Below are 14,949 nucleotides of genomic sequence, written 5' to 3' on the forward strand. Positions count from 1 at the left end.
TTAATGCAAATATTTATTGAGGGCCCCGCAAATTTGCATTTTTTTTTGTTTGGCGAGGCTCGTCTCATTTTTATTAAAGGGGTAAACCTAAAAGTGACTATGATTTTTTACTTTTTATTTGTTTCTAAAAATAAAAAGGGTCCTAATTAATTTACTGTTACGAAATAAAATCATAGTCTACCATTTAGATATTACTAAACCAATTGCCCTTTTTGAACTTGGGCCAAAACAACCCAAACCATACGAAGCTAGAAAATCGGACAAATATTTCACATAAATCCAACATTGGGCCTGAGACCAGCCCCAAGTTGAATAAGGCTGGTCAGATTTCGTGAAAGAGGTCGAGGGATCGAGTCCCTGAGTCAGATACTGGGTTGTCAGCTGCCCTGTCATTTTAAGCCCAATAACAAATGAACTCAATATGCTGCATTCATTTCAAATCATTCTAAACGTGCATTCATTGAGTGGAGAGAAGGAAGAGCAATGCATTACTCGTTAAATTATTAGGGGGTTGCCTATAAATGAGCTACTAAATACTACTGACGGTGAAGGTAAAGGATTAACTAAGCAATTTGGATTACTTCATTAATAATAATGGGAAAATGCTAAGCAATTTTCACAACTAATTATATAGCAAAGGTGACAAGAAAATGATTAGATTGAGTACGTAATTACCTCACTAACATAAACATGCCAATAACCTGGACTTACTTTATTCACAACTGATTAGATAACAACTATAACAACTAGAATAAACTATTATCCAGCCATCAATACCTGTTAACTACTGCAATAACAAACTGTTTTGATTTTTAGTTTTTAACAGAACGAGGCTAGTAGAATCAGGAAATACCTACTATTTTTTAAAAAACTAATGTTGAATAACCAGAGATCAAACAGCCCGTAACAATCCAGTATTAGTTCCAATTCAACACAGTTCCAACAAGCTAAAATTAAAACATTACTAATTAAACTACAGGTATTCAAATGGACGAAAACTTCATTTTATTACTTCACTTCACAGCTCCATCACACATGATTAGAATGTGTACCTAGAAATGGAATTTTTAACAGAATAAGGGGATCAGCAGCAGCAATACAACAACAGACCAAGAGATAATCAAACAGCAACAAATGCACAGCCCAGGAAATTGAATCACAGCCCAGAAATGATTGCAGAAATGTTTCAATTCAAACAGGATTAATAAACCACCCAGAACAACACCAAAATCACCCAAATAAACTCAAAAATGAACGCAAACCCCTTTGAAACTCTCAGCAAATGAAACTCAACCAAAACTGCTTACTCAGGCTCAAAATCACTCGAAATCGGACCAATAGACCTCTGAAAACCCAGTAACCAAACATTGAACTAGAAGATGTGATTTAACAACTAGAGATCAAAATTATCCTAAAGTTTCAATGGAACAGTGCTCTTTTTCTGATTTTTCTACTATATTTCTGTTTGTTTTTGGATTTTTGAGTAGCAATTCAGATCTAAAAGAAGGTGAAAAACTATAAGACTACAGATTTTTGAACTTCTAAAATTTGAAATTCAAACTTTGATTCAGATCTCAGGAAAGGTTTTTTTGGGGAAATTTTATGGCTAAAAAAACACCCCCTATTCAAGGCATTTGTGATGCCTTTTATAGGCAAAAATGAAGTGCAACTTAGATTTTTGTTTTCTTTCATTTCAATCCCTCTTTTATTTTCAGTTTTTAACTTTTCACCCTTTGTTTACTGACTTGTGCTTCAAGTAAGTACACTTAGTTTTCTGAAATTCTAATTTTACCCCTATCTAAAAGGTTCTAGGAACTTCAGGTTTAATCTACAGCATTTCTGTATCTTACTAGTTACCCGAAATGCCCTTGAACTCATTTGAAATTACTAAATTAGTCTAACCCAACTCAACTCCTAACTATGATTATCTAACAACTAACCCTAGTTAACTAACAATCTTCAGCAATCCAGACAACGGCAAAGTAATCAGCTAATGAAGCAATGTGAATTAGAACACATATCAAAGAATGATTAGAACCCAATTGGACTAATATCCAAACCTATCCAACAGAATTAATCGATTATCAAAACAAGTTTTAATCGTAACAAATCATATTCTAATGAAGTCATGCTAATAATCAAACTAAACTAAAAGAAAAGCAAGACGAATTACAGTCTAAGTAAACAACAATCAGACACAAAATTAGGATCAAAATCAACGGAAACTTCTTAAACTAGAATTTAACGAATATGATCACAGAAGCAAAAATAAAAGAATTAAACAAAGGAAAAAAGAAAACAAAAACTCACTACCATGGCTCGAAGTCCGGCTGACTTTCACACTTCAAATTCGGCCGTCTCTAGTGGTAATTGAGTGTTAATGACATTGAATTCTTGATGAGGAGGGCCCAAGGGACATATGGTATCATTTTGGGGCGAGTTGGTGTGACTAGGGTTTTGGCCGGAAAAACATAAACTGATATTCGAACAGTTCCGGCGGGATTCGAGGGACGGGGTTAAGGGGGTTCGATAGAGGACACTGAGGCAGTCTTGTGGTGTAAATTTGGTGGTGTTTGGGCAAGGTGACGTTTTGGCCGGAGTTTCTTTGATCTAAGATTCGAAGGTTTTGGCTGTGATTCGAGGAAAAAGGGGTATGGATTTGGAGAGAGGAAGGAACAGGGAATCTAGGTTGTATTTTTGGTGGCATTTGGAGGTGGGCTGCCGCCGTGGGCGATTTCCGTCGGTGGCGGGCGGTGGTGTTACACAGAGCTAATTAGGGGTGGTTTTGGGACGATGACTGAGGGGTGAGGGGGTGTTCCGACATCTTTATACTAATAAACCTAGAATGCTTCTCATCCGTTAGATTAAAATTCAAGGGCCGCGATTTAAGTGATGGAACAACCTCGTTGAAGGGGGAAGCGAGGACTGGATCGGGTAGGGATAATTTGGGCCTGGGTTGGTTTGGGCCTGGGTGGTTCTTTGGGCTCAGATTCACCTAAATGTAACAGCCCAGTTCTCTTTCTTTTTATTTAATTTCTTTTGTTTTTCCTTCTTTTATTTATTTGTTTTTACTTATTATCTTCTTTTTTTTTGAATCTTTTGATTTTATTATATAAAATAAAAAGACCCAAATTAAATCTAAGATGATACTAATTACTAATTCCTAATTTAAGAGGAAACTAATTAAAAAATATAAAATGTAAAATTTGAAATTGTAAAAAGACTATTTTTTGTTATTTTTCTCTTATTTTAGTAAAGTTAATTAACTAGTAAGCTAAAATATAAAATCAAAATCTAAATGCCAATACACTATTTTTGTATCTTTTTTATGAATTATGGCAACTAAAATGCACAAAAATACAAACAAGACACAAAATCAAGCAATTAATTCCTAAAAATTCAGATAATAAAGAAAAATTCTAATTCTAAGGAATTTATAGGAGTAATTTAAGCGTGGCAAAAATCATGTGCTCACAGCTGCCCCTCTTTGCTCGGAAACATGAAAAGTTTTCGGGCAAAGATAAGTGAGCAAATACGAGCGATTTTTGCCCGTTCAAATATTCCGTGTGAAGCATTTTTGAGAAGTTTGACCGCACCCTGCTTCAGAGGTTGCCTACATATCCTGGGCTAAACATGAATCAGGTCAGTGTAGTTCGGGAGTGTCTGGTAGCTGGGACTACCGGGAGCTGTGATTTCACTGCGCTTGCTGCTGTTACTGCTTGGTGACCTCCCTTATTACACCACGTCAAAGATAAAAAGAAGCTAAACTAGATATGCTCTATGAATTACAAAAGTCCTATCTAGATTCTTCAAACTTTTCTTGAGTCTTAGCTGATTTTGCTGTAGACTTCGACCTGAATTTTGATGCTCGCAAGTTGTAGACGCTTGTTTCTTTCTGCAGTATTGAGTCAAAAACTGGATTGGCGGAGCTTGCGACTTCTATCAGATTTTGGGCAACCCGCACCTTTATTTGCTTCAGCACTTGAGCTCATTTCTTTTTGTTCTTCTTCTTCTTTTCTTTATTTTGGATCGAGACTCATTCCATCAGTCATTTTTTATTTTGAGGTCAACCTGCTTAGGACATCAAAACAAACAAACAAACGAAATTTTCTGCCCCAGTTTTTCACTAGGAAAATTTCGTGAGTTAGTTGTGACATATGTATAAACATTCAGATTAAGATTATGTAAGTTTGCGGAAAGGAATCCTCGGTTTTGGCCGGAAGATCCTCGGCTTTTAGCCAGGATTTGGAAAGAAAAGGCTCCTTGATTTTTGGCCGGGAGATCCTCGACTTTTGGCCGGGATGTGGACAGAAAAAGCTCCTTGGGTTTTGCCAAGGAGATCCTCGGTTTTTGGCCGGGATTTGGATAGAAAAAGCTCCGCGGTTTTTTGGCCGGGAGATCCTCGGTTTTTTGGCCGGGATTTGGATAGAAAAAGGCTCCGCGGTTTATTGGCTGGGAGATTCTCAGTTTTCTGGTCGGGATTTGGATAGAAAAAGCTCCGCGGTTTTTTGGCCGGGAGATCCTCGGTTTTTTGGCCGGGATATTTTAAAGAATAAGGATTCTATACCACCATGATTTGTTTTCTTTTGGGATTTTCATTTTATTTCTTTTCTTCTTTCTTTTCTTGGTTTTTCTCTTTATATGTTTTCCTTTTATTTATCAGAATGTCTGAAAGAGTGTTGAGGAAACTTCCTTTTTGGTCGTTTACCTGCTGCAAAGCTGTTTTAGCACTTGCGCCTTTCATTTCCTTTTGAGTTGCACCTGCTTCTTGCAAGGTTGCTTTGAATAATACCTGTTTTCAACAAAGAACAATTTGTTAGTCGAAACGGTTGTTGGTTTTGTGGCCTTGATCATTCCCATCACTTGATCGCGTCCCCATTTCCGTCGAGAATTTTTCTGCTTGTTGGTCTTGAGGGTGAATCTCTTTTCACACTGACCGGGTTCAGCCTTTGGATTTCATGATGACTTGCCCGTGTGGGCTCTAGCCTTTCTACCTTATTCTGCTTTTAGGACCTTTGCCTTTGATTTTCTTTCTTTTTCGATGTCTTTTACTTTGGAAGCAATCAACCACCATGGTCAGTCGGGATTGGACTGATGCACCACTGAGGCTGGGTATTTTCTTCGACTCTTGCCAGGCAGAGTCCTGTGAAACCGGTCCTGCCACGTTTCTTTGTAACAGTTTCGGAATTCAGAGTTAAGCCAAAAGGGATTCAAGGAGAAGTAAACAGAGATCAGGATAATGGATTTTAAATAGAAGCGTCCCTTTCGGGGGAAAAAAGGACTTATCTGGGGTGCATGCTGGCTTCAAACTGACATGACATGCTTCTTGGACTGGATGCCCGACCCGTACTAACTTTCGGCTTCTCATGAACCCATTGATCCGTGTCTCCAAACCAGAGAAACTTGCCAAGACTTTTAGTGATGAAATATCCTCTTTTCGGCCGACAACGCCCTTTGAGGGTTTTCGCTAATTGACCTCTCTCATTTCTCTTCTTACCGTCGTCCGATAGTGCTCTTTACGAGTTTTCACTAAGCGAACTCTCTCATTTTCAATTTCTCTGCTCCCGTCGCCTTATGGTGCCCGAAGGTTTTCACCGATAAGACTCTCTCATTTTATTCCTCTCAATTTAGAATGCATCGGCTTTCAATGATGTTTCTCAGTTCCCATGCCTTTGGCAGTTGATAAAAAGGACTTGTACCGGATTTTGGGAAAAAGAATTTTGGACAAAATTACAACTTTGGAACCATTTGTATGGGTTCATGGTTGATCTATTAAAACATCTGCCCCAGTTTCCATTTCGGGGAAATTTGTTTTTTTGTTCTGGTATGACTGAACCCCAAGGAGAGGCTGTCTACGTATCCTTTCGGAATCAAGTCAAGACGTAGTTCAAGAAACATTTTTTTTTTGCATCTTTCTTTTCTCTCTTTTTTTTTACTTTGTTTCTTCTTTCCTTTTTCAATATCGCTTTCGGGTTCCAAAGAGGGTAATCAAAGAAAAATAACCGGCTCAAATGGGTTTGCCAATGGTTAGTAGTGTTTGGGTAGCGGGAACAAAAGCCTTCGTCATCTTAATCGCGCAAGGACGTCACCTGAAGCAAGCTTAGACATAATACCTTTTTACTGCATCCGTGTTCACAACTGCTTCGGGATCGTTTCCTTCAATGTCACCCAAGTATAATGCTCCTCTGGGCAGTATTTTTCTAATGATATATGGACCCTTCCAGTTAGGAGCAAACTTTCCTTTTGCTTCCTGATGATGAGGAAGAATTCGCCTCAATACCAACTGCCCTACTTCAAATTTCCTGGGCCGTACTTTCTTGATATAGGCGCGGGCCATTCTTTGTTGGTACAACTGCTCGTGACAAACTGCGGCCATCCGTTTCTCATCAATCAAAGTCAATTGTTCCAATCGAGTTTTAACCCATTCACTATCTTCGATCTCTGCTTCAACAATTGTCCGGAGCGAAGGAATTTCTACCTCTGTCGGTATCACAGCCTCAGTTCCATAAACCAACAAATACGGGGTTGCTCCTACCGATGTGCGCACTGTAGTGCGATATCCCAGTAAGGCAAAAGGTAACTGTTCATGCCACTGTCTAGAGCTTTGGATTGTCTTTCTCAAAATCTTCTTGATGTTCTTATTCGCTGCTTCAACAGCGCCATTGGCCTTGGGCCGATAAGGAGTGGAGTTTCTATGCGTTATTTTGAATTGTTCGCATACTTCCTCCATCAAACGACTGTTCAGGTTCGCAGCATTGTCTGTGATAAAAGTTGCAGGAATGCCGAAACGACAAATAAGGTTTGAGTGTACAAAATCCACTACAGCTTTCTTAGTGGCTGTTTTGAGAGTGATGGCTTCGACCCACTTTGTGAAGTAATCAATAGCAACCAATATGAATCTGTGCCCATTTGAAGCTTTCAGCTCGATCGAACCAATGACATCCATACCCCAGGCGACGAAAGGCCAAGGCGCTGATATGGGATGTAATTCTGTTGGAGGTACATGAATCAGATCTTCGTGCACCTGACACTGATGACATTTTCGGACAAAGTTGAAGAAATCTTTTTCCATAGTTATCCAATAATACCCGGCTTGAAGTATTTTCTTTGCCAGGACATACCCGTTCATATGAGGTCCACACACTCCTGCGTGCACTTCCTGCATGATTCTTCTAGCTTCCTCAGCGTCAACACATCTCAATAAATTGAGATTCGGGGTTCTTTTAAACAAGGCCTCACAACTCAAAAAGAAACCGCTCGCATGCCGCCTAATGACCCTCTTTTGATCTCCAGTAGCATGTTCGGGGTACTCTTGTATTTTCAAAAACCTCTTAATATCATGGTACCATGGGTAGACGTTTGGCCTTGCTTTAATTGCATTACAATAACCATGTCTTTCCCTGATTTGGATTTCTAAGGGATCGATGTGGGCATTTCCCAGATAAGGCAACATCGAGGCTAAAGTAGTAAGTGCATCAGCTAGCTCATTGTGGCACCGAGGGATGTACCTAAATTCTATCGATTTGAATCGTTTGCCGAGATCTTCCACATGCTGCCGATAAGGAATAAGTTTGACATCTCGAGTTTCCCACTCTCCCTGGGCTTGCCGGATAATCAAATCTGCATCCCCCATGATCAATAAATCTTCAACATCTTGGTCAATCGCCATATTCATGCCCATGATGCAGGCTTCATATTCAGCAGTATTGTTCGTACAGAAGAACCGGAGCCTAGCTGTAGCCGGATAATGCTGACCAGTAGGCGAGATTAAGATTGCCCCAATCCCTACACCATTGGCGTTCACTGCCCCATCGAAGAACATTTTCCAAGCATGAGTGTCCTCGGGGACTACTTCTATTGTGTTTACCTCTTCATCTGGAAAGTATGTGCTCAACGGTTGGTATTCTTCGTCAACCGGGTTTTCAGCCAAATGATCTGCCAACGCCTGGGCTTTTATTGTCGTGCGAGTAACGTAGACTATGTCAAATTCCTTGAGCAAGATTTGCCATTTTGCTAGTCTCCCAGTGGGCATCGGTTTCTGGAATATGTACTTCAAAGGATCCAACCTGGTTATGAGATAAGTAGTATGAGCTTGAAGATAATGTCTCAACTTTTGAGCAACCCACGTCAAGGCACAACACGTTCTCTCCAACAAAGTATATTTGGCCTCGTAGCTAGTGAACTTCTTACTCAGATAGTAAATCGCTTGCTCTTTCTTACCGGTTATATCATGTTGCCCGAGGACACAACCAAAAGAATTCTCCAACACTGTCAGATACAAGAAAAGAGGTCGCCCAGACTCTGGTGGGACCAAAACTGGAGGGTTCGACAGATATTCCTTGATTTTGTCAAAAGCCTCTTGACATTCAGATGTCCATTTGATTGCTATGTCTTTCTTCAATAGCTTAAATATGGGCTCACATGTGGTAGTTAGTTGGGCAATGAACCGACTGATATAATTTAACCTGCCCAATAAACTCATCACGTCTTTCTTAGTTCTCGGAGGAGGTAGATCTCGGATAACCTTTATCTTTGTTGGATCTAACTCGATACCTCTCTTGCTGACTATGAAGCCCAGAAGTTTGCCTGATGGGACTCCGAAGGCACATTTAGCCGGATTCAGCTTCAAATCATACTTGCACACCTTTCGAAAAATTTTCTCATGTCTCGAACATGATCATCCTGAGTTCTGGACTTGATAATCACATCGTCCACATACACCTCTATCTCTTGATGCATCATATCATGGAAAATGACGGTCATAGCTCTCATATAAGTTGCCTCGGCATTCTTCAACCTAAATGGCATGACCCGATAACAGTAAGTGCCCCAGGGTGTGGTGAAAGCTGTTTTCTCGGCATCTGCTTCATTCATCAACACCTGGTGATATCCTGCGTAACAATCCACAAAGGACTGTATCTCGTGTTTGGCGCAGTTATCAACAAGGATGTGGATGTTGGGCAAAGGGAAATTGTCTTTAGGACTTGCCCTATTCAAATCTCGGTAATCCACACACACGCGGGTTTTCCCATCTTTTTTTGGCACGGGAACTACATTAGCCAGCCACGTAGTATACTGGACCACCCGGATTACCCCTGCTTTTAACTGTTTTGTGACTTCTTCTTTGAACTTATCACTGATATCAGTCTTAAACTTTCTTTGTTTCTACTGAACCGAAGGACAATCAGGGTAAATTGGCAATGCACCACTAGATCGACACTCAATCCTGGCATATTATCGTACGACCAAGCAAACACATCTTTAAACTCAAACAGAAGTTGAATTATTGCATCCTGCGTTTTCTCATCAGTGTGAATGCTTATTTTTGTTTCCCGAATTTCTTCAGAGGTTCCCAAATTAACCGGTTCTGTATCATTCAAGTTCGGCTTAGGTTTATTCTCAAATTGTTCCAGTTCTCGATTTATTTCCCTAAAAGCCTCTTCTTCATCATATTCCGGTTCTTGGTTCATGATTTCACAATTAGACAGCGTGTTTGGATCTGGACGTGAAGTCCTCAAGCATGTCATGTTATTTAAAGCCGCATTATTATAACTGAAAAGAAGAAATAAAAGAGAAAAATAGCAAAAATCAGAAAGAATAAAGAGAATAAACGATGAAATATTGATTTCATTTCTTGGAATTGGGAAGATAAAAGGGTTTACATTCAGGAATTTAAAGATAGGAAACTTAAAGAACAAACATCCGAGTTACACCCTGGGATAACTCGTGATGTAGAAAAAGTGGCAGGACAAGTCTACCTGGACTCCTGCCTGATCGGGAATGGCGTAGCCTTCCAATTTTGGAGTTTAGCATCTGGTCCCATGTAGAGCACCTCCGCGATGCTAGTACCTTCCCCTAGCTGAACCATGTTGGTTTCATAAAGCATTTGCCTCATAGATCCACATATATCTTCGATTTCTTCGGCCGTGAAGGCCTCGTGATCTCCATTCTCGCTGTATTTTGGATTGACAAAGGTCTGATATAGATGTGGCAATGGTTGTGGCAAGACCCATCCTTCCCTTTTCCTCTCATCTGCCCAATCTTCATCTTCTGGGGTAGGGTTGAAACCTATCCCGAAAAACTTTTCTGTTGTGGATAGGGTTATTGGCTCCGATATTCCTTGTAGAGCTTTTCCGAATCCTTTTCCTGGCTTGAAACCATATTTGACCATCGCTTTTGCCACCATGATCGAAGCATTAGATAGGAAAGGTTGGGGACAAGGGCTCCCTTCTTCGTACTGATCCGCCACTACAACTTCGAAAGCCTGATAAACAATGTGTTCACTTCCTTCCCTAGCCTCCAAACATGGGATAGATGGGTCCCGATAAATAGACTGCTCGTCTTCTCCGTGGACCACAATTTCCTGATCTTCATACTCGAACTTTACCATTTGGTGAAGGGTGGAGGGCACAGCCCCTGCGGCATGGATCCAAGTCCTTTCTAGAAGAAAGTTGTAAGATGTATCCATGTCCAACACTTGGAAGGTCACCTCGAAATCCACCGGGCCTATGGTTAATACCAGATCTATCTCTCCGATGGTATCCTTTTTAATGCCATCAAAGGATCTTACATAGATGTTATTGGGACGAATCTTTCCAGTCCCGATCTCCATTCTCTGCAGTGTAGAGAGTGGACAAATGTCAACACCTGAACCCCCATCCACCATTACTCGCTTGACATAAAAACCTTCACACTTGACAGTCAGATGTAAAGCTTTGTTGTGAGCCACTCCCTCTAGAGGCAAATCGTTCTTACTAAAGGAAATTTGACTAACAGCAAAGAACCTTTCTGCCATTCTTTCGAGTTGTTCAACTGAAGTCTCAGCAGGCACATACGCCTCATTCAGAGTTTTTACTAGGGTCTTCTGATACTCGGCAGATCTCTTTAACAAAGATAGCATAGACACTTGTTCAGGGTACTTGCGTAACTGATCCACCACTTCATAATCAGGCATCTTCATTTTCTGGAAGAAAGCCTCTGCCTCCTCAGCACTTACAGGCTTCTTGGGTGGAAAGCGCTTTTGTATGGCATTGTTCACTTCTTGTACATCTGAATTTTTCCCAGCGAAAGTATTTCCCGGAAGTTCTCCCGTGATTTCTTTACCTTTGTATGTAACCAACGTCTGTTGATAATTCCATGGCACCGCAGACGGGTCCGTTATTGGCTTCTGTGGCACGCGTCCGATAATCACTGGCTCATTCAGTCGAGGCCGTTTAATCGTCCCTCGGACCACATAGTCTCCTTTTGGCACATACGTTGGTGTTCCCTTTTTCACTTCAAATTTCTTTGAAATACCCACTACTAACGGCTTTTCTTGGTGACCTCGCGGAATATAGAGAACTTCATTTTTTGGAGGCGCCATCTCTGCCTTTGTTTCAACCTTCTTTTCAAGTTCAATCTTGACAGTTTTAGTCTTTTTTTCCCCTTTCTCCTGCTTCAGGGTTGCTTTAGGCTTTCTTTCTGCATCAGCAATAGCAATTATAGCTTTCAAGGCGGGATCAAACTCTTTGTCTTCAAAGATCATCCCGATTACCGGCCCGTTGTTATGAGCGGGCAATGGATTATTTGTCACATTCGGGGCTTCTTCATCCCTCAACACTATTTTTACTTGTTCAATCAAATTTTCCACAGCTTTCTTCAAGGTCCAGCAGTTATCAGTACTATGCCCCTCAGCTCCTGAATGATAAGCACAGTGGACACCTCGTTGGTAAGCTGGAGATTCTGGATTCTGCCTGTTTTGGGGAATAGGCTGCAGCAGATCCATCTGGACAAGATTAGGGAACATGGTGGAGTAGGGTTCACCGATTGGTGTAAAGTTGGGTCTCCTGGGTGGTTCCCGGGGGCGAAAGTTATTTTGTGGTGGTCGGGGATTATATTGGTTCTGGTAAGGAGGTTGGTTTCTTTGGAATGGAGGTGGATTTCGGTTGGCTTGTGGTTGCGGTCGGCCGAAAGGTTGAGCATTCATGACCGCATAAGGTGAGGGAGCATAGGCCATATCATTGTGAGGATAGTGGTGTTGAGGGGTTCTTTCGGAGAACACCGGTCTATGATCCCGGTATCTCCTTCCTCCTGACGCTGCCATGACCGTTTCTTCTTTCTTTTTCCCTTTGGCCATTCCTCCAGACCCACCTTGGATGGCTTGGGAGGTCGCTCTTATGGCCGACTGGCTCAAGATTCTACCCATTTTCAGACCATTTTCTACCATTTCCTCGATTTTAATTGCTTCTGCGAAAGGCTTTCCCATGGACGACATCATATTCTGGAAGTAATCGGGCTCTTGGGCTTGCAGGAAGATAGTGACCATCTCTACCTCATCCATTTGAGGCTTCACTCTTGATGCTTGTTCACGCCACTTAATGGCATATTCTCTGAAGCTTTCTGAGGGCTTTTTCCTTAGATTTGTCAAAGAATTCCTATCCGGTCTAATGTCTATGTTGTACTGAAATTGTCGAACAAAATCTCTGGCAAGATCGTCCCAAATGTGCCATCGAGATATGTCCTGATCCATATACCACTCTGAAGCTATGCCGATTAAGCTTTCCCCGAAATATACCATCAACACATTCTTCTTTGCCACCGGCCCCCCGTAACTAATTGCAATACTTCTTCAAATGAGCAATGGGGTCGTCGTGCCCGTCATACTTTTCAAATTTTGGTGTTTTGAACCCTGACGACAAGTGTACATGCGGAAACATACACAAATCTGTATAAGAGACACTCTTTGGCCCGCTCAAACCTTGCATGTTCTTTAAGCTCTGTTCAAGGCTCCTCATTCTCCTGGCCATCTCATCTTGCTCTGGGGCTTTAGGGGTTTTATCTTGCCCTGGTGTAAACTCATATGGTGGTGGCTAAGGGTAAGCATATGCGGAGTATGGAGGAAGTTCTGGCTGGTAAGTAGGAGTTTAATAAGTGAAGGCCGATGGATCAAACATAGGCCTTGGGACTGCGGGCTGTGTTGTAGCAGAAGATGGTGGAGCAGTGAAGATGTTTGGAGCTATCCCGGGTATGAATGCCTGGGGCCGGACCTCAGAAGTTGCTCCTACGAAATGAGCGGATATAGTAGGTTGTCCTAGCGGGACGTTCGGGTGGCTGATGGGAATGTTAAAGGTACCCGTTGGTCTTGGGAACAACTCGGGAAATCCAGGGATGACACTCGGGGGTTCTTTTCCATTTGTCCATGCGTACCACATCTCCATTACCCTCAGACGTAAGATTCTGTTTTCTTCGGCCACTGCGGACTCTGAGGCCGGGACGCCCGAGAGTGGGCTATCTTCCGAAATAGGGATTGTTGGCAGGGTCATTTCTGATGACATTTCTGTACTACCTTTAGATCTGGTAAAGTAGTGGTGCGAAGCCAGTTTACCACAAAACCAACCACCTGTTTCTATAAACCTAACTGGATTTGACAGCGGCAAACGGTTAGTTTGAGATAAATAACAGATAGGTAATCGCACATTGGGGCGTGATGCACCTACACAGTTAAATGGACTTCTACATGTTTTGCTTGGTTGCACGCGTCATCCCGACTTTCTTTTGTTTTTCTTTTGTTTTCCCTCTGTTTTCCTCATTTTCTGCTTTCCCTTTTCCTTTTGCCATGGTTTTTCCTTTGATTATTCTTCCACTCTTTTGTTTCTTTTGTTTTTCCTTTATTTTCTTCCCTCTTTTTTGCTTTTCTCTTTACGGTTACGGTCGAATCTGATGAGGATTGCCTACGTATCGCGACCCCGCACGAATCAGACCAAGCGTAGTTCGTGAAAATTAAATGCGAAAGATAAAGAAACAATTTTTTGGGAATTTTCAAGTTTCATTACTAAAACATTCTTTTACAAACTAAACATTTTTGAAAAGGGAACTAATAGACTCAAAATAAAGCCAAATACAAACTCAAAACTATTGATGCGAAAAGGAAGCCGACAAACAGACAATAGACTCTAAAACGGAAAATACAGACTTGAACTATGAGTACATTAAAGCTTCAAAAATGGGTGCCCGCGGGGCGTCATTCGGCCTCGCCGCGGGCTTAGGTGCGAGATCCATTTCAAGTTGCTCCAGTTCATACATTGTCCGCTTGACATAAATCATTATGGCTGAAAAGAAGGCAGTGCGGGTCATGTCTTCACACAGTCGACATCTCTTAATGATGGCATGGGCAATAGTCTCAATCTTGTCCCTGGTTCGACCTTTTTCTATGAGCAAACGCCTTATCTGATCATTACGGGCCTCCAAGACCTGAGAATCCTGAAGATACTGTCTCTGCAGCTGCTGTATTTCTACTTCCATTCGGGCCAGTAAATCATAGCAGTGTCCACTTTCGGTTTCAAAAGCTTGGGCTTGCTTAGCTGCCTTGTCCTCAAGAGTGATCATTTTTCTTTTCAGATTAGCAATGGTATTTTCATAATCCTTCCTCACCTGCTGTCGATACTGTGTGTGCTCTTTTGTTCTTTTTGCCCACTGTGCCTGGAGTTCTGCTATGGAACACTCGGATTTCTTCAGCTCATCCCGGTACTCAATGATTTCCGTTTTCAACCCTTTTATCAACCGTTCATCCGACCGACTCCTTTGTTGTTTATCAGCATCTATCCTCATTTGTCGGATCTGGGCCCTGAGCATCTCATTTTCCTGGGCCAGCTTCTTTTTATCTCCCTCATCAGCTGCGGCATGCATGCTGTTTTCAAACTCAAGGTCTCTAATATTTTGTTTTAACTAGCCTATTTCTGTTGTGTAGCTCTTTTCTTTTGCCAGCCAACCTCATTGTTCTTGTGATGATTCAGCAAAATTCTGGAGATGGGGTCTTTTAGCCGGCCTTTTGTGCTCAAGTTCTCTCCTGTACCAAGCAAGGTATCCTAGCGCCACTTCTCCTTTGGCCCGATCCTGCACGCAAGTATCTGCTTTTAAATATTGGCATTCAATCCAGATCTGGCAGACTCTTACTTCAGGAAACTATCCGTT

The 14,949-nt window shown here is 41.6% G+C and overlaps 2 protein-coding genes and 1 long non-coding RNA gene across 3 annotated transcripts; all 3 read right to left on the minus strand.

Annotated features, from left to right (window-relative positions):
• Positions 1–680: 680 nt before the first annotated feature.
• LOC107771084 (uncharacterized) lies at positions 681–2,813 on the minus strand. The gene is made up of 2 exons (XR_001644741.2): positions 2,314–2,813; positions 681–1,052 (listed from the first exon to the last, which is right to left on the minus strand). It is a non-coding gene; the product is annotated as an uncharacterized LOC107771084 (long non-coding RNA).
• A 983-nt stretch (positions 2,814–3,796) lies between these two features.
• On the minus strand, positions 3,797–8,032 carry LOC142176189 (uncharacterized). Its single transcript, XM_075243300.1, has 4 exons — positions 7,025–8,032; positions 6,722–6,865; positions 4,709–4,792; positions 3,797–3,895 (listed from the first exon to the last, which is right to left on the minus strand). The coding sequence occupies exons 1-4, from the start codon at positions 8,030–8,032 to the stop codon at positions 3,797–3,799; spliced, it is 1,335 nt and encodes a 444-aa protein (XP_075099401.1).
• A 1,069-nt stretch (positions 8,033–9,101) lies between these two features.
• On the minus strand, positions 9,102–12,508 carry LOC107771083 (uncharacterized). The gene is made up of 4 exons (XM_075243301.1): positions 12,203–12,508; positions 10,520–11,764; positions 9,850–10,264; positions 9,102–9,367 (listed from the first exon to the last, which is right to left on the minus strand). The coding sequence occupies exons 1-4, from the start codon at positions 12,506–12,508 to the stop codon at positions 9,102–9,104; spliced, it is 2,232 nt and encodes a 743-aa protein (XP_075099402.1).
• Between the last annotated feature and the right edge of the window lie 2,441 nt (positions 12,509–14,949).

The sequence above is a fragment of the Nicotiana tabacum genome, chromosome 22 (genome assembly GCF_000715075.1).
Source record: "Nicotiana tabacum cultivar K326 chromosome 22, ASM71507v2, whole genome shotgun sequence".
In the NCBI taxonomy this organism is placed as follows: Eukaryota; Viridiplantae; Streptophyta; class Magnoliopsida; order Solanales; family Solanaceae; genus Nicotiana; species Nicotiana tabacum.